A 19,041-nucleotide genomic window follows, 5' to 3' on the forward strand; every position below is an offset into this window, starting at 1 on the left:
ACACAATATAAGCAGAGGGAATGAATATAGTAAAATGGATATTGACTCGTTCCAAAGCAACTCTACCATAGCACCTTACGTCGTCAGGGGTATAAAGATGTAGGTAGGGCCTTAGCCTCTCCTTTTCTGTCGCAAATAACCGGTAATGCTTACACCCGAAGGAGCAGTTGCGTCTTTTTATATAATTTGGGAGTAATATCCATAGTGCTGTATTACGAAAAGGATATAAAATGATAAGATAGATAGAAGTAAAGTGCATATTTACATCATGCATATAAGGTGAGTATAACAGAAATTAATGCAAATAAAATATACAATAACTTAAAGTCATTTAATGATCAATTATTTAGGTAATGGGTAATAAAAACGAACCTTTGATTTGTTGATATGATGGTTGGGATGGCGATAATGGCTGAGCGTAGCTGTAATTCGAAGCTGCAGGCGATGACAAGTGGAAGTATACTGATTTTTTGAATTTGTAAATCTTATGTTTACCGTAGTTGTTGACGACCGAATAATATCGTTGTGACGTCATAGTGCATTTTTATTTGTGTTGTAGAATATGGCTCGTAGTAATTAGCGTATGTTATGCTTGGCTGGTTGAGTTTGTGGCACATGGAAGCAGTCTGATGGGAAATTCCTTTTGATCGAGTTCTACAGCGGTGTATCCTTATCAATGGTGATATGTAAGTTAATTTGTTTTTATATATACAAAATATAGATGTAATATAGGGTTTTGTATTAGGGCTATGGTTTGTGGTTGATATAATGAGATAGTGGGTTAGAGTTATGTTAAGGATATTATACTCTGTGGTAGGTTAGGGTTGTGAAATGAAGGCTGGGTATGCCATGCGGTTATGAGTTAGTGTTTGTGTATAGTGTATCAGTGTGAGCTCAATTGTTATTTAAATTACAGGATATATAAAGAAAGTAAAACCAGGGGTGCTGGCAAAGAGATCTGTGGAAGAAGAAGACAGATATCTGTGTATGCGTGTGGGGTTGCAGGAAAAAGATGGTGTGGAATCTTTTCTTGTCCTGTAGTAGAAGGTGAATTGGTTATGTGTATCAAGTTTGAAGTGATTGAGAAAATCAAAAACTTCATATAAACTGTGTTTATAGTGGACTAACGTTAATCCTAACACTAAACCTACTAATAACTAATAATGTGTACCACATTACGCAATCATAATAATATCAAGTGATTTGGAGGTTAGGGGTTAGGTTTAGGGTTAGGATTAGCGTTAGGGTTAGGATTAGGGTTAGGTTAGGGTTATGATTTGGGTTAGGACTAGGTTAGGATTAGGTTTAGGTTAGGATTAGGGTTAGGTTAGAATTAGGGTTAGGTTAGAGTTAGGGTAAGGATTAGTGTTAAGGTCATGGCCGAATTCACTGGCCGAATTTACCGGGGGCCGAATTTACTGGCAACCAACAAGAAAGAGTCGACTCTGTGTATATAAACATATATTAAACAGAAAGAGTAACAATAATATTGTAAATAGTAATAGCTATAATATCTAAATGTAAAGAAAAACAGATGTATAAGGGGTGAGATATAATATAGAATCAACAAGGTAATAAAAATATAGTCGTCGAAATTCAATTCTTTTTCCAAGGTGTTTTAAATTTCTTTTTTTTGGTAACTTTTTCTTTCCAAATCTTCATTTTACGATGTATCAGTTTGTTATTAGTCACTAATTGCTTTAGTTTTCTCCTAGATTTGAAACCGATGCGGAAAGGAAAAGGGTAGGTGGGATGGGTGATGCGCCGGATGTGTTTCCTATGGTCAATGGTTTTGGAGAAAGGGTAAGTGATGAAGGTCGAATTGGTAGGGGTGGATTTCTTCTGGGTATTTCTATTGGTGATTTTGTGCCCTAATCTAATAAGTCGGTCGGGGTATCCTAATCTAGTAAGTCGTTTTTTAAATCGGTAAATGGTGTTTTGGAGATAATGGGGGTTCGAATTGGTTCTTTGATAACGGGTTAGTTCAGTGGCAATAATTCCGGTGTAGGTGTGGGAGGGATGGTTGGAGTCGAAAGGGATATAAGTGTAAAGGGAGGCGGGTTTGAAGAAAGTATTGTAACCGATCAATCCTTTGGTAAGGGTTCTATGGTCGAAACGGAGGGTGAGGTCAAGGAAAGGGTTGTGGATGGGGTTGCAATTAAAGGTGATCTTGAAATGGCTGGGGTAAATTTGGGAGATGTAACGGGTGAAATAGGGGAGGTGTGAAGGGTGGAGGTTGGATATAATAAGTCCGTCATCTAGATATCTACGGAAGAATTGGATGGGCCAGGTCGTGGAAATTTCGGATATCAATTCTTCTTCAAATATGGCGAGGGTAAGGTCTGCGGATTGGGCGGAGTAATAACTTCCCATAGCTAATCCATCTTTTTGAATGAACAGGTTATCAGCAGAGGAGAAGTAGCAGAGTTTTTGACAGAAAGTGAAGAGATCGATAGCAAGGTTGAAGATACGGTTCGGGATGGTGAGGGTAAGAGCTTCAAACACCTCAAGCGCCATATTCTAACTAGGCTCAAGTTGGAGAAACTCTGCAAATGATCTGCCTCGATTTTAGGTACTTACGATTCCACAATTAGTCGTGACGTGACAACGAAATACGTATATCCAGCGGATAAGGGATAGTTCGCAAAAATACAATAAAATAATTCCGGAACTTGAAAACAGCTGCAAAAATCAACCGTATCTTCGTAACGTGAAATCTTACAGGAAGCACAACGTACAATGAAACGTGAATAAAATCACGAGCTTTCTAAATATTCAGCGCTGACAACATGGCTTTGGGCACGAAGTTCGTGATACTTTTCAATTTCGACGCGACTTTCGAATAAATTTCAACTATCATCGGATTTGAGCTTGCATTTAGACGCGAGACAAAGTTAATGCTGAATTTAAATTTGGAATTGAAAATATTACAACAGCTCATCTCTAATGCAGATCGCAGCGTTGACAGATAGAAAGAAATAAAACGTCTTATATTAACTCTTATAGGATTTAGATTGCCTGCGACAAATATAACAGCAAATTCAGTCAGTGACAAGCAGTCTGGCCTTTGATGCGGACTGGCCCAGATAGTTTGAGATGACGCAGTGGTACGTTCCCGCGTCTCGTCTCTCGGCATTCCATATCAAAAGATTTCCGTTCTTCTCGACACGCAGTTTAGGTACGGTGCGATTACTGCCGGAGAAAATGGCTTGAAAAATGAGGTGGATGATGGACTATCGAATATGACACTCAATCAATAGCTCATCTTGAAGTTATTCAGGAATAGCAGTTTTGTTTATCACAGGTAAAACAAGTTTTTTTCCAAAGCACCAACAAAACATCTTTAAATTAGCCTCTATTATACTGCCAATTGTCGCATAATTGCACAGTAGAATTTAATAAAGGTTCTGTAAAAGTCAACGTGTATGGCTTTCACATATGACTTGTCCAAATGAGTTGCAGGCTAGTTTTTAGTACAACACCTGCACCATTCTTACGCAAGTCCAAAGTAGACCATGAGCTCTCTATTACGATGTCATGCAGGAAATACGTTGCAAACTTATATATCAATCTAGAATTTGACGTTTTATTTCTCAAAATGATGGACAAGCGTTCAACCTGTTGCATATTGGAATTGAATTAAATATATTTTACGGACCGGTTGAGAACCACTGATATAGAATCCCTACATTCTCACCCGGCTAGGTCTGTCATCATAATTTCTACTACAGCACGAGGTCGATCATGATTCAAAGCATACACAATACACATCCTCGCAACTTACCTCATTAGGTCTGATGCTGGCTCCACCGGCCAGCATCCATTTTGTTTTCCTGTAACATCGTCGACAATTTTAACAATGCCACGAAATATGGATTGGTGGGTTTGCACCTAGCTAGCAATGTTTTTTTTCTAACATCAGGTGATAGGCCTACGTGTAATTTCAGAAGAAAGTGTCATGGTATAAATTTAAGCTTCTACGCTTCGTTACGACAACTGATCTTCGACAAATATGTCACATCGGTTTTCCATTTGTATCTGAGAAAGCAAATTGATTGATCCACGCAGACTTACAAACCCAGTTCCCGCCGTCTAATTTTCCCTTCTTGTTCTTGTATCTGTTCAAACCATTCGCGGTGAGTGAAACACTCTTTAAAAGTGTACTACACAACGGAATTGTCTTGAACCAGAGTCCAGCCGAATATCGATTCAAAACAATAACAATCCACACTGGAGCATATATCAAGAAACCAGAAAACATCAAAGAATCAGTAATCAAGCGAGACAGAGACTGTGCGATAAGAGAGCTAAGTAGCGAAATTATTATTTAACAATATCGTGCCAGTAGCAATTGCGTTTACGATGAATGATATCGCGGGCCGCATAATAACCGTCTGCGGGCCGCATTCGGCCCGCGGGCCGTGGGTTGAGAACCCCTGACCTATATTATTGATATTTCGGATGTTTCCAATTCTGGAAAACCTTCGGCAGAGAAATCGACTTCCCAAGCTTGACAACGAACATGCCGCAAGGCGGAGACACGAACCGGGGCGGGAAACGCGTTCCACACATTACGGTAGATGTTTCAAGCAGAAATAAAGCCAGGAATTGAAAGTCCATGTTGCAATGTCACAGACATCTCCAAGCTGCTTCAAGTAGAAGTACAAGTTACGCCCTACATTTGTACTTAATTGCAAGTACAAGTAATAATTCCAAACATATGTCAAAACTGCTTCAAGTAGAAGTAGAAATAATTCTGTAAATTTTTAATTAATCGCAAGTACAAGTAGCGATTTGAAAGACATGTCAAAACTCCTTCCAGTAGAACTAGCGATAAATATACGTAATCAATATACAAAATACTTTACAAAATTATGAGATAAATGTACCAACCGCTTTCCCCGCAGTACTGTCGGTTTTCTGCCATTCCCCGGATCGTCCAAGATTTCGAAAACCTCGTTCTGGTCTGGCACGGTGACGCCATGACCAGCTGTAGTGTCAGGTATGGTCGCTGAGTCAGCCTGTGTTGCAACGATGGCCTGCGTTGTTGGTGCCAAGTCCCGTGATTTGACCTCATACTGAGAAGGAGGATGAGGATTGGAGGTTCTCTCGCAGTGTGAATTTCGGTCGAGTTCGGGGTCGTGTTCGAATCAAACCAGGCCGTGGTCGAGTTTGAGGTTTCCGGTGCGACGGCTTTCTGTATTTCGTATTCAAAAAAAAAAAACCTTGGAGAGTCAAGGGGAACGCCGTCGAACGCTAGTTCGATTGAGTTCGTGTTCGATTGGTCGAACAGTTCGGTTTGATCGTGTATCCGGTGCCATTTCAAAAGTATATTCAGTTGCTCTGATACAGTCATTCAAACTTATCTCCAAACAACTTTATTTTGTAAAAAAGTGAGTAATTTTGTCGGAAGACTTCTTCAGCAGCAGGGAAAAGGAAGAAAAGTTCATTACGAAGCATGAGCACTTTTGATCAAACCTCAATTGTGAATACGTGAGATCCGCCTGATCGAACATCTCCTTGTGCATTTTACTCAACCTTCGACGCAATGTATGAAAACCCTTGTTTCCATGCTGTGTAGTTTGTATCGGGTCTTCGCTGTCTAATCGCCTAAAACTTAAAGCAAAAAAAGGATATTTAGGCGTCCTCGAGGGCAATTTACTATTATTTAAAATAGAGGACAATCCATCCTAGAATCGAACATATGTTATCCATTACAGTGATTCTTCACCGGGATTCATAATCGTCAGATTATATTTTCATCTGAACAAGACACACAAAATGTACAATACGATTAAGACAAAATGCGGTGTAATGAACAGATTGGAGGATGCCGAACGACCATAGTTGTAGTAGTCTCTTTAACCGGCATCCACCTCGGCCTATATTGCCCGATGCCACAGTTCCTTTATTTGTCAGCTTTCACATATTCGTAATCAACACGCCCTCAGGCAACTTTAAGTAATGCAACGATTTACGTGAAGAGTATCAGCTTTATAGGCTTTGCCAGCATTCTAAATTTGTTTAAACCTTTTATAATTATCTAACGTACATTTATTCGTTCATTGACGTGACGAGCAGGATGTACTTGTAAATATAAGTAAATGTGAATGTGAATAAAATCCTGCTTTTGAGTATATACAACACTTATGGCGATACTTGTCAGCTTTCACATAGTTGCAATCAACACGCCCTCGGGCAACTTTAAGTAACGCAACGATTTACTGTAGGCTACATAAATTATTATTATATGTCGCTTGATTCCAAATATGACTTCATCTCACGTTGACATTCGTTAGTCTGTATAATGTCGGAGAGGTTCAGTGGCAGAGAAATTGCTTTACTCGCGCTATTAGTTATGTTGCGGGTATAGCTTGTTTTACTTTGAGCGTGCTAATTCGATTTTGTTATCATGAAACATAAATAATTATAAAGTATAAGAAGTATAAGATTCAGCCGACGCATATCGATATGGGGTGGTGGGAACTCTCAAAATAGACGGTTCAACAGTTATAGTACAGATATTTCGTCAAAGGAGCTATATTTACCCTATGATTTTTATCAATGTCAATCCATTATGACCGCATAATTGAATATTCGTGACCTCAGGGCCTTAAAAATCAAAACAAAAAACAACAATAAAGAACATGTTTTAAACAAGGACCTTGTTTTAAACATGTTTGTTTTTAATGGATTTTTGATTTGAATGCAACCATAGATTTGACCATAAGAGGCGTGTTCGATTGTGTTAGATATAGATGTTGGCAATGCCACGAGCAGATAGTTATTTGCGAATTACTATTACTGAGAAATGAAAAGTGACCGTTGCACAACATTATTACATTGCATTATTATTCCATGGTGTGATGGCTTTGCTAAGTAAAGCTTCGGAATAAAGCTTTGACGGTTGCAGAATCCAAATAGTGTTGGACTCGGTCAATTCAATTCAATATTGTGAAAGGTTCCTATTCGCAAAGAAAGCATTCAAGAACTGTAGAGACTATAGTCAACTTACTCGAGCAGTAGGCTATACTTTCAAACATATCAAAGTACATTATACGAAATTATACTCGGAGATCAAGTTTCGATATAGAATCTGGGGAACACATATTGAGATTCAGTGGCTAATAATTGTTATGTTCGTGCATTTTACGTTGGTATCGTTTTGTCTCATTTGTCTAGGATTAGTAATTACTGCCAATCATTATTTCCTCGTGTGTCGTGCTTCGTATTTATACCCTGTGTTCTGTTGTCTCGTGGCCTTTCATTTAACTGAACTCTGGATCGTGTCGCCTTTAAGTCGCCATCCGTTTCCCTTTTTCTCTTTCATTTTAATAAAGCAATAATACAATTGCCTTTTTCTTAACCCTAATGCCGTAATGCAATGGTATCTTGAACCACGTTTTCGGCTATCACACTTTAAGAATACGGTATTCCCAAAATACACATTATTACACACTTGTTATATTGCAATTATTGCCGTTACCTATCCAATTGACCATACGATTACCCATCGCCATACTCCATACATGTACCCAAATCTGCCCGGCATTTTAGTTCGGTCTCCAATCGGGATGTTGTTTTTACGATATAACGGACACTGCGTACATAATGCGATGCCGTTTCCTTTCCACACATTTATTTTTCGTTTTCGTCCGGTATTGTCCTTCTAATAAAATACAAAATTTTGCCTCAGATACGCAATTCACTGTCCTTTTCATTTTGATTAGGTTATATTCAATCCAACCCATAACGTGTTAGTTCATTCACTAACTCATACCATTTCATTTCTACCACGGTGTATAAATATTGCATCAATACATTATTTCATCTTTCGATTGCTGCTATCGAATTCATTCATGTGAATATTATGATATCCACTTTCCTATATATTGGGATTGTCGCTATAATTAGCTCTTTTTAGAAGAGGACGATGTGGAACGCCCTGCGCCCTCTTACGGTTCATACACCCTATAATATAAAACACGCCATAATATCACATTGTACCACGCTGTATATCACGTGACCACGCCCTTCTTCTTGTATCGCGCCACATATAAACGCGCACATTCAGATATCCGACATGGGACTCATACGCTACTACTGTTCATGTTCATTCGACCAATACATCTATCTGAGGCAATTGTCGTCGCATGCATCGTTGAGCTGTCAGATCAAGGACTAACGCAGGGCCAGGCGTTCGCCACCGCTACAGGTTATCCGACAACGCTACGTTCTCGCCTTAAAGTTATTCTGCTGTTAATATATACTGATTTCATATTGCAACCTCGTCGTATTGAGTTATTGTTCGAACAAGATCAAGAATATAACAATTGGTGTCAGAAGTCGGATTCAAAGTTATTTCTGCGACGAATATATATCATGGAATCGGGTATTTTGAAAATTCTTGAGAAGCAGCAAGAGATGATGGTGCAACAACAAGAAAAACATGACGAAGCAATGGCAAAAGTCATGACAGAAATGGCGCAATTGACGCAGAGGTTGAATCCCCCTGCGTCAACATCTGAAGCTATCGCTCCCAAGTTTGATTCGTTCATCAAATCAAAGGAGAAATGGGACCAATATCTGCAACGATTCAGCCATCACCTGGCAATTTACGGTATTTCCACAATGGAGAAAAAAAGAGCGTGTCTACTCTCATGGGTTGGACCTGAAACGTACTCGCTCCTACGTAATTTGTTTGGTGCTGCTGATGTCAGTGCGCAAACCTTCGATGCGTTGACTGAGAAGTTGTCTACACACTTCAAGGACTCAATTCATGTGCAGGCAGCCAGGTACGAATTTTACAATTGCAAAATGCAGCCGGGGCAATCGTACGCCGATTGGATCGCAACTCTACGCGGAGATCGGACACCCACCTTGGCCTAGGCCAGGGGTTCTCAAGGGGTGGGCCACAGCGCATTCTGAGGTGGGCCACAGAGCTATTTAGAAAATTTCAGAATTAATGTAAGTTTAGTTATATTTTTTATGTTATTCGCTAGAAATATATTCGTATTATCCAATTATACGTGGGCTACATAGCTACAAAGCTTTTCATCCGACCCTGATTAGACGTAGTGGCACGTGTGAAGTCAGCATGTACAAATCGAAATCGTAAGGGAGAAACGGTGGCTTTTTCTACTGGCTATGACAACCTACGGTTAACAGCAACTAAAATAATTTCAAGCGTATAATAACTGGAAGATAATGCTGAAGTAACCAAGTATTACAGCAGCGTCATATGCCGTATGCTGTTGAAAGGGGTATGCAATGAACTCGCAATGAAGTGAAATTGATGTACAGATTTACTGTACTTCGGCAGGCCGTATTATTGTAAGCTAAAATAGCCATAATTGCAAATTATTAGCAACTTCTGGCAAAGGAATACTGCACCACCGCAACGAATCTGAATGGATTGAGGATTTATCGGAGCGTATTAATCTTTGAAGTCGGTTTAAAATGTCCGGCTTGGAAATCATTGTAGGCTACATAATAAAAGAGTCACAGGAATTGATTGTATCATTGGATTGAATATTCTGACATTGCAACTTCAGTTGTTTTGGTACAAGACATACAAAGTACATAATGCATATTGAAAAATCTTTTTTCACTTCACTTCACTTCTCGCCAATAAATCGTTCGTTGCTGGACTAGAATGATTATAATATTCCCCACAATAGTATCACTAAAGTCCCAATCACACAGTGCGGGGATTATCGTGTTTCGCGACGCGACTGGAGCTGCGGACGAAAATAATCTACTTAGGAGTTATAGCTTATAATCAACCAGGGCCGTAACTACCGCACCCACACCCCCAATTGCGGAACTCGAAGGGGCCCAAGATTATGTCGTTGGTCGTTTGTTGGAGGATATTTATTCAACTTGATTTTTTTTCGCGCTTCGCGCGATTCCGTGTCCCGGGAAATCGATATTTAAATATCATCAGTTAGAGAAAAATGTGCATATTTGAGAGGAATAGGCATGTCGGCGCTGTCCATGACCACGCATTAAACAGGATTACGACTCTAAGATGTCAGGTGGGCCACAGCACATTTTTAAACCGCAAAATGGGTCACGGCCAAGAAAGGGCTGAGAACCCCTGGCCTAGGCGAAGTAGAGAAGAGGCATAATATTTTCCACCTTTATACCCAGCCGGACGCGGTCTTATCCGGATCAGACATGGGGTGATTACTTCATGAATGTAATCGATTGCGATTACGATTACATTGGAAAAGTTGTCACGATTACTCACGATTATATTTATTTTGCATCTTAGTAGTTATATTGGAAGACAATACATGGATTGCGCTGAAAAGGCCTAATGAGATAACATATTTCATTAAAACAGATGCGACATTTGCTTGTCACGTCATAATGTACATACTGCCCATTTTATAAAGGACGACTTATCGCACCCAATGATTTGAATTCTTGCCAGGTCCATAACTGCTGCAACCCAAATTTCCCAATAGGGTGGGGAGCGTGCTTGGAGAGGAAGTATTTCGTGAACCAACATAAATTATAGAGTATTCTCGACAGATTTCATTAACTTGAAAATTCTCTTGGAGCTTTGTCATTTAAATGTCCCTAGATAGCTTGATTTCGAAATGCATAACTCATAGTAATAGGCATTTTGGTGCTAGTCAATACCGCGCCCCGACACACCAAAAGACATATGCAGTTTCGGCCAACATGCGACTCTACGAAGTGTGCTATCAAAAAAAGACGTTGGCGGAAATTCGGGGTATGTGTCCACATTCAATAGCCGCGCTGGGTGGGCGTGACTAACAGTCAGGTCGTTCCAATCTGAGCCCACGATGCAAATTCCACGCAGGCACCCACAGAGCATTAGACATGACAATTTGTGTGTGCGTCTCACGAAAGTTTTTTTTTAGTCTGCTAAGTCTGGGCCACTACAATATCTTTTGACTATATAACATACCGGAGGTCACGAATTAACAACATGTACTGCCTACAGTAATTATTGCAAGATAATTCTACTCCTCATTTAGCCCGCGGAGGAAAATAATTGCCCGCCCCTGGTCTTGACTGTCTTGTAGGATTAGTAGCGACGGCCAATACGTAATGCGGAGCAAATACTTTTCCTATTACTTAGGCATAGCTGTTATTTATTTCCCGTTAAATTGCGGTAGCCTATGTGATAGCTACTTGCATAGGCTGCATTGTCGATGCTTTATGCTTCGAATTATTTATACCATTACTTGAAGAGATAGTAGCCTAATTATTATCCGTCTAAACTTGCCCATTCAGCACAATAGCGACCATTCCTACATGTATTGTATAATGTGGGATTGCAACGGCTATCAGTGTGCAAAGAAAATGCTCTCTATACCAGCTGATGTTGTTATTCATATTTTGGATCTTTTTATCAGGTAGGCTACTTTATGTGCGCGCGTGTTTGTGTGTGGGGGGGGGGGGGGGGTCGGTGCCTCACCAGCCTTGAACTTCTCTTTTTGAATTGCTGTGAACATTTTGATCAGGCTCGATCGGGTGCCGGGCTTGGTTGGTCAATAACTAACCTATAACAGGCTTGATGACGTTGCCAACGTTGTTATTTGATTTCTCATCCGTGTCGTCGTTTGATCCGCCAGCAGCAGGTTTTCTTCAGCCATCCGAGTTTTCTTTTTTGATGAAGAACACATTTGAAGTTTGGCAAAATACGATTGTAGCAGCAACCCGCAGATCGCGCCACACGGTCATATTTGGCTGCTCCCTTTCGGCTCAATGAAAAATACCCGCTCTTTGCTGATGCGTGTTTTCTACTGACTCTGGAAGACTGGCGTGCTCGCCCCAGAATTAGTACGCCGACCCCTGTTATAGGCTTCTGCCTGCCTGCTAAATTTGGTTGAACCTTTTATAATTATCTAACGTACAGTTATTCGTATCATTGATGTGACGTGCAGGATGTACTTGTAAATATAAGAAAATCCTGCTTTCGAGTATATGCAATATTTATGACGATATTTGTAAGACTTTTTGGGGTACAGAACTTCAATATACATTTTAATAATATATTCATATTACAAATATAATAAAACCCGAAGCTTTTCGAGCCAACACTCTTCAGGGGTCATCGTCGGCATAAAGAGAATTTCAAAAATATATCGTGATCCGGATTGATCATAGCATGTTGAATTGCCGTGGGCTGGTTGTTAGGATAATGTATATATGCCCACATTTTCGGGTCATTACCTTCGATGGAGCTCTTTCAGCCCAAAAAGTCGTAAAATCAATTTAATCGGCACCTTGGTTCACCGGGCGTTGATGATTTGTTCCGAGGTCAAATTGAATAATGAACTTGACTACATCCGTAAAATTTTCATTGACAACGGATACCCAGAGTATGTTATTAAGCGGACAATAAGTAAAAAGTTAAGTCATTGGAATGATACCAAACCAGAAGAAACCCCCGAAGTAATTTCTCGTGAAAATAGGGATGTGTACATTCATCTTCCTTGGATTGGCCCGGTTTCTTATCGATTTGAGAAACAGATAACTTCAGCAGTCTACCGCTGTTATCCAGCGGTGAAAACCAATGTTGTTTTTACCACGATACCAATGTTTCCTGCAACCAGAAAGGACGTTCTCCCGGCTATAAAACAAAGCAACGTAATTTATGAATTCAAGTGCCACTGTGATTGTCGGTACGTAGGGAGAACTTCCAAACGGTTGCAGGACCGTATCAAAGAACACATTCCACCGTCTGTCAAATCTTATATCTCAAATTCTCAGCTTAACAATCCGCTTGTTCTTGAACGTAACCAGGCCATGGGTCAAAAATCTTCTATAGGCAAACATTTACTAGAAAATCAAACGTGTGCTGCTAACTATCACGAGGACATGTTCTCTATATTGGCTAAGGGTCGCAATTTATTTCAATTGTCTGTTCTTGAGTCCACCATCATTACTATGAGCAAACCTAGTCTATGCCAACAGAAAGAATTTGTGTATCATTTGAAAATCGCGCATTAACTTGTTTTGCTTCGCTATCTCCATGCCAACGCTGCAGTTCTCTCGTTTTCCCAACTTTGTATGTTATCTCTGTGACGTCATAATTAGCGATACATATTGTTGCTGAACATAGTTATTCGAATTCTCGTATTATTGCTGACGATATTCCCCCTGACGAGGGTCAGCCGAAAAGCTTCGGGAATAAAATGAATATTTTATTCAAATGTGTCATGAAGTTCTGTACTCCTAAGCGTCTCTTTGTGTACTAATGTATATAAGAAAATGAAGAAAGGATAACTGAATTATCAAGAGAAGCTGGAAATGGGGTCTGGAATAAGATACAGAAGGGTTGCTGTCAGATTAAATGTTATATAATATCAAGTGGTCGGGTTATTTAACCAAGCTAAGAATTACACAGACAAAATCAAATCCAGAAGCGTGATCCGAGTTTCTTCACAATGTTAAGCTGCCAAAGGCAGCATTGCGAGAAAAACTAATACCTACGCCCGTAAGGGGGCCCTGTGGATATACGCAGTTCACGCAGGTATCACTCTGCATCTTGTCTGTGTATCTCAGGTATCATGTCTGGAGTGTATTTGGGGTGTGTTCAAGTTTGTCTAATAATCAGGTATCACGAATGTGTCATTCAGGTATTATGTTTGGGTGTGTTCACGCTTGGTATCATGTCTTGAGTTTATTTGTCGCCGATTTTTACCGGCAGAGGTTGCTTCCAACATTTGGAACGCAGATCACGATCGGCGAAAGATCATCTGTGATCCTTGATGAAGGAGCGAAAAGGAAGCGAATGTGAAGAACGGGATTTCGTATCTCTATTTCCAAATACATCAATTGAACGCTTGTCCATTAATTAAAGAAATAACACCTCAATATCGTCATAGTCAATTCATGGTCTACTTTGGACGTACGTCACAAAGATGCTAATTTTGTCGGACAGATAATATGGAGTTTGCGCAGCTGTTCTCAGATTAGTTGATATCAACATTGATGTAGTGGAATAATTGGCTACTATATAATTTATTTGCTGTTCACCAATATAATTGTGGGCCGAGATAGCGCAGTGGTATTACCGCGGATTCAATACCAATGGGTGCGGGTTCGAGTCCGTCCGAGGTCGACCACAGAATTCCGATACCTAAGTGCTGGAGGTTCACCTTCGCGATACCTGATTACTAAACAAACTTGAACACACCCCGAAAACACTCCAGACTTGATACCTGAGCACCAGAACAACGGGGGAGAGTGATACCTGCGTGATACCTGCGTGATCTGCGTGAACTGCGTATATCCACAGGGCCCCGTAAGGGCGTAGTACAGACTACAGAGTTTCCGCAATGGATCCACCAAAGTTCTTGTTCAGATTTTAAGACATGATATAATATATACATTGAAGATATATTATTGGTAGCAGGTAGTGGCCAATTTTTAGCTGAAGCAAACGTTCCTTCTGCTGGCATAAGCGTGGTTGATGGATCTTAATGAATGTCGATTCCAGCGCGGACAAGTGGAAAAGTGTGCCGCCTCTACCCAAAATTGAGAATCTGTCGTCACTATAATTATTGGCGCAAGTAGCATGCTCAGCTAAATGCCTGCCGTGCTTCAAGTCGGAGGCTACGGAAGCAAAATAAAAAATGTTGACCTCATGCAAATGACCATCGTAGTCGAGAAACCCCGTGAATACCACAAACAACAACGCCAATTATCCTGCAACCGTTTTTTGAACAATCCTGTGAATATTGCCAAGATGCTTGTTGCCAGCTTGAAATAGCCTCGCAATATTACGCGTCAGATCCACTCCCCATTCTCCTCGAAGTAGCCTTGGCAATAAGCCATTTTGAACACCCCTAGCGGCCGCTAATGAGCATCCGGATATTCCCAGCTCCTTCCGCATCGGCCCCGGATCCGACAACTACACACTGCACGTATCCGGATACTCCGGGAATGCAACCGAAGATGCTCTCGCACGTCACAATAATCGACGATTCTCAACGAAGGACGCGGATCACGATGATTGGGTTGCGAATTGTGCTTTTTACGGGTTTTAATGTATTTGTAATATGAATATATTATTAAAATGTATGATATTTGTAAGCTTTCACATATTTGTAATCAACACGCCCTCGGCAAAATCAAATAATGCAACGATTTACTGGAGGCTACATAAATTATTTGGTATGTCGTTTGATCCAAACATGAGTTCATCTCACGTTGACATTCGTTAGTCTGCAATATGTCGGAGAAGCTCAATGGCAGAGAAATTGCGTTACTCTGACTTTTAGTTTTGTGACGAGTATAGTTAGTTTTACTTTGAGCATGCAAATTCGATTTTTTTTATCATGAAACAGAAATAATTATAAAGTATAAGAAGCTGTTTTCCAGTGAAATTGAGATTGACGCGTCATTCATGGATGAATTTAGTTTATAGAACGTGAATGGAGACTTCGATTTAACTTCGATTTGACCATAAGAGGCGTGTGCAATTGTGTAAGATATAGATATTGGCAATGCCACGAGCAGATAGTTATTTGCGAATTGCTATTACTGAGCGATAAAAAGTGACGGTTGCACAACATTTTTACATTGCATTATTCTTCTACGGTGTGATGGTTTTCCAATTTAGCTTCGGAACAAAGCATTGACGGTTGCGGAATCCAAATACTGTTTGACTCGGTCAATTCAATTCAATGATATAAAAGATTCTTATTCACAAAGAAAGCATTCAAGAACTACAGTGACTAATCAATTAGACACTTGCAGTTGTAAGTGACACTTGCAGTATTGTAGACTACTCAAACATATCAAAGGATACTCTACGAAATTATATTCGAAGATGAAGGTTCGGTATATAATCTGGGGAACACATATAGAGATTCAGTATGGCTAATAGTAAAAATCAATACCATATAGCCCTCGTTGGTAATGATGCAATGACATATATTAGCTTCTTCGGACTTCAACTATCGCAAGAACTGGAAAGTGATCAGATATTAGCCTACACATGAAAACACATCACGGCCGAATTTCCCATGAGAATATATTCCTGTCTAGATCACCGAGAAAAGTATTCGCGACTAGGTGAAGAACAAATACGAGGAAAGATAATGAAAATAGAATTTTTATTTCGTAAAGTGTCGATGATTTTATTCGGTAGGTGGAACCCTGAAATCGGTAGATTACACCATTTTCGTTTGGATAGTAGCGATTGGATATTATGAGTAGTTGAAATGCAGAGGTGGTCAGCAGTGTTGGGATCAAGTCACTACCTTCGAGTCACGAGTCATTTCGAGTCATTGCACATTTTGACTCGAGTCAAGTCAAGTCAATCAATTTTCAAAGGTGACTCGAGTCAAGTCAAGTCACTCGATTTTTGGAGGTGACTCGAGTCAAGTCGAGTCAAGTCAAGTCAAGTCAAGTCACTAGTCAAGTCACATTTCAAGTCACGTTGCCTTTTCGAAGTATGTATGAGGCATGATTACATCATTGCAATTTGCTAGCTGTCTGAAATACAGTTTGAGTGGTCATTGATTCCGAACCGATGAACGAATGTGGAGTTAAATATACACACAAGCAGGCGCTGTATCGCTGACATATAAGTAATTGCGTAGCCTCAGTTCATAGTTACCAGCCAAAATATAGAATATAGAAACGAATTGATAAGATGCAATACATTACCCATTTACAAATAGATATGACAGGCTACCATTCGAGCCTGCGCCAATGGACTATCTAAACTATTTTCGACTTCAATTTCAATAAAACAAGAGGTTTGGTTAACAGAGAACAGAACTAGACATTTTGTTATTTTATTACTTTACTACTAGAGTTACGACAACTTAAGCTGTAAGCTTCGATCACCTCGTTTGCGGTCAATTTATTTGTGAGAGAACAACCGAGGCTCGGTGAAACGCACGGTTATTGAATGATTGGTCGCTCTCACGGGTTACGCAAGCGTTTCGCGAACAATCCGAACATATCCAAGACACCGTGATTCTTATCGACACCGATTACTTGATGACTTGAAATTGACACGTGAATTTTGCTCCGAGTCACGAGTCAATCCTCATTTCTGATACGCCGAGTCAAGTCAAGTCAAGTCATTTTAGCAAAGTGACTCGAGTCAAGTCAAGTCATGCAAAAAAGGTGACTCGAGTCTGACTCGAGTCAAGTCATGACTCGAGTCATCCCAACACTGGTGGTCAGTAACGGGACCCATCTACTTTTTCGACAATGAGGCTTTGTGTGCTTGCTCTACACTTACTCACGGTTTGAAATATGTTTGTATCGCTTTTATGCGTGAAAGTGCCAATAGAACTAGTCGAAATAACGCTTGTATCAAAGCAATTGAATGTAGTTTAGAAAATATCGCTATTCATACTGTCATTAGACACTTGGCATCATCCGAGAAGTTGTGCTCTGCGATTTCTGAAGTGAACTGCTACAACTATGCCACACTTCGACCAAATACTTTACAAATACTTTTAATGCCTTATTCACTTTCCATTTCCACTCGAAATATAGTTTTGGCGCGTCTTATATATCGCTACATATACTTGTAAGTACGTAGAAATGTATAGCGTTAATTCTATTTCGACTCGAGTATACCAATGTCGACAACTTTGACCATGACCTCTGCTGAAATGAGGATAGCGAATGGGATAATCACGTCATGCATACTGGGGATCATTTTGGCTGAGGGGCAACACGAGGAAATGCGCTGCAAAGCACGGCCAGGTTGTCATCTGGCTAAATGCGATCCAGGACCGCTGTCTCCTAGTTTGAACGCAAATGAATATCCTGTTACTTGCGTGAGGACATCCGTTCAAGACGGGGAGGATTATAACGAATTGAAAAGGGAAATGAGAATCTTACAAGCAGGTACTTCGATTGTGTGCGTACAAAGGATGCATCCAAAACAAATGATGTTTTAAAACAATTTGTTTGTAACATGTTTTGAACGGTGGTTTAAAAATGCCATTTTAAAAAAGTATTTTTTCCTAAATTTGTATAATTATGCGATAATTGTGTAAATATCTTCGAAAGTAATGTAGTACGAACCTACAGGAGATTCGCACTCGATATAATCAACGTATATACACTGTAAAAACTGGACCAACCTTTAAAGGTGGATACAAAAATCACCCTGAAAAGGTGGATGGAATTCCACCTTTAAAGCAGGGTACAGAAATCACGCTATATGAATGGATGGCATTTCCACCCTTAAAGGTGGAATACTTGCCTATTTCCATCTTTGTACCCATTCGGGGGCGGGTCGGCTTATCCGGATGGTCCATTGTCGTGCGCTTCGGCGCGTGTCGTGCTCGCACTGGGCGGCTCCAGGCCTGTATCCTGTACTAGATGGTATATGATTACTATTTCTATATATTCGTGTAATTACGCTATCGAGGTATAATTGCCACTCACCACTCAACTTCTATGTCACAGATCAATATATACACCTGTCTGAGTTAATACTAGCATTTGTGGTGAGTGTGATATCATAGGGGTGGACAGCACATCCACCTTTAACGGTGGAAATGAGGTGGAATCACGTCTCCACCTTCTCAAATAGGTAAAATAAGTGGAATGACTTTTCCGCCTTTATAAAACGGTGGAAACATATGTTCCACCTCATATCCATCCCAAAATATATGGAATGGTTGGAATCCTCGAAATTGTCGTCGGTTACACAATTATTATCACAGCACGTAGATTAAAGCTGGAGTGTATAGTAACATATTTGTTGCTTCATACCGACAATGTTGTCTACATCGCACTTTTTAGCCCGCAGCCTGAATCCAAGTTTTGTTTGCATTACGCGATACACTCGAACTGTGCTATGAGATCTAATGGCCACTTGGCAGTCAAATTTGAGATTTGAGATATCGGTGTGAGCTTGAAAACTTCGGACCTACTAAAACTTCAACTCGTTTTTAGGTCATCGCGCCATGTCAACTTATTTGTTTCATTGGATGGTTAATGATTCACAATGTGTAATCAATGGGCCATCCACAACAGTTATCCGACAGCGCAAACTTTACGGTACCAACGAAA

At 40.1% G+C, this 19,041-nt stretch overlaps 2 protein-coding genes and 1 long non-coding RNA gene across 3 annotated transcripts in view; 2 read left to right on the plus strand and 1 right to left on the minus strand.

The window, feature by feature from the left end:
- The window catches only part of LOC145455305 (uncharacterized), a 105,805-nt gene that overhangs the window by 35,303 nt on the left and 51,461 nt on the right, over positions 1-19,041 (minus strand). The window lies entirely within an intron of this gene.
- On the plus strand, positions 566-2,460 carry LOC145455324 (uncharacterized). Its single transcript, XR_013920311.1, has 4 exons — positions 566-1,047; positions 1,716-1,803; positions 2,263-2,335; positions 2,401-2,460. It is a non-coding gene; the product is annotated as an uncharacterized LOC145455324 (long non-coding RNA).
- The window catches only part of LOC145455231 (uncharacterized), a 35,872-nt gene continuing 34,411 nt past the window's right edge, over positions 17,581-19,041 (plus strand). Inside the window, exon 1 of the mRNA XM_080333178.1 lies at positions 17,581-17,865. Coding sequence (XP_080189304.1) covers positions 17,595-17,865 — 271 coding nt within the window. The 5' untranslated portion in view covers positions 17,581-17,594. The remainder of the gene's footprint in view (positions 17,866-19,041) is intronic.

The sequence above is a fragment of the Botryllus schlosseri genome, chromosome 14, assembly GCF_051294905.1.
Source record: "Botryllus schlosseri isolate E-star chromosome 14, Bs_hap1, whole genome shotgun sequence".
Classification (NCBI taxonomy): domain Eukaryota; kingdom Metazoa; phylum Chordata; class Ascidiacea; order Stolidobranchia; family Styelidae; genus Botryllus; species Botryllus schlosseri.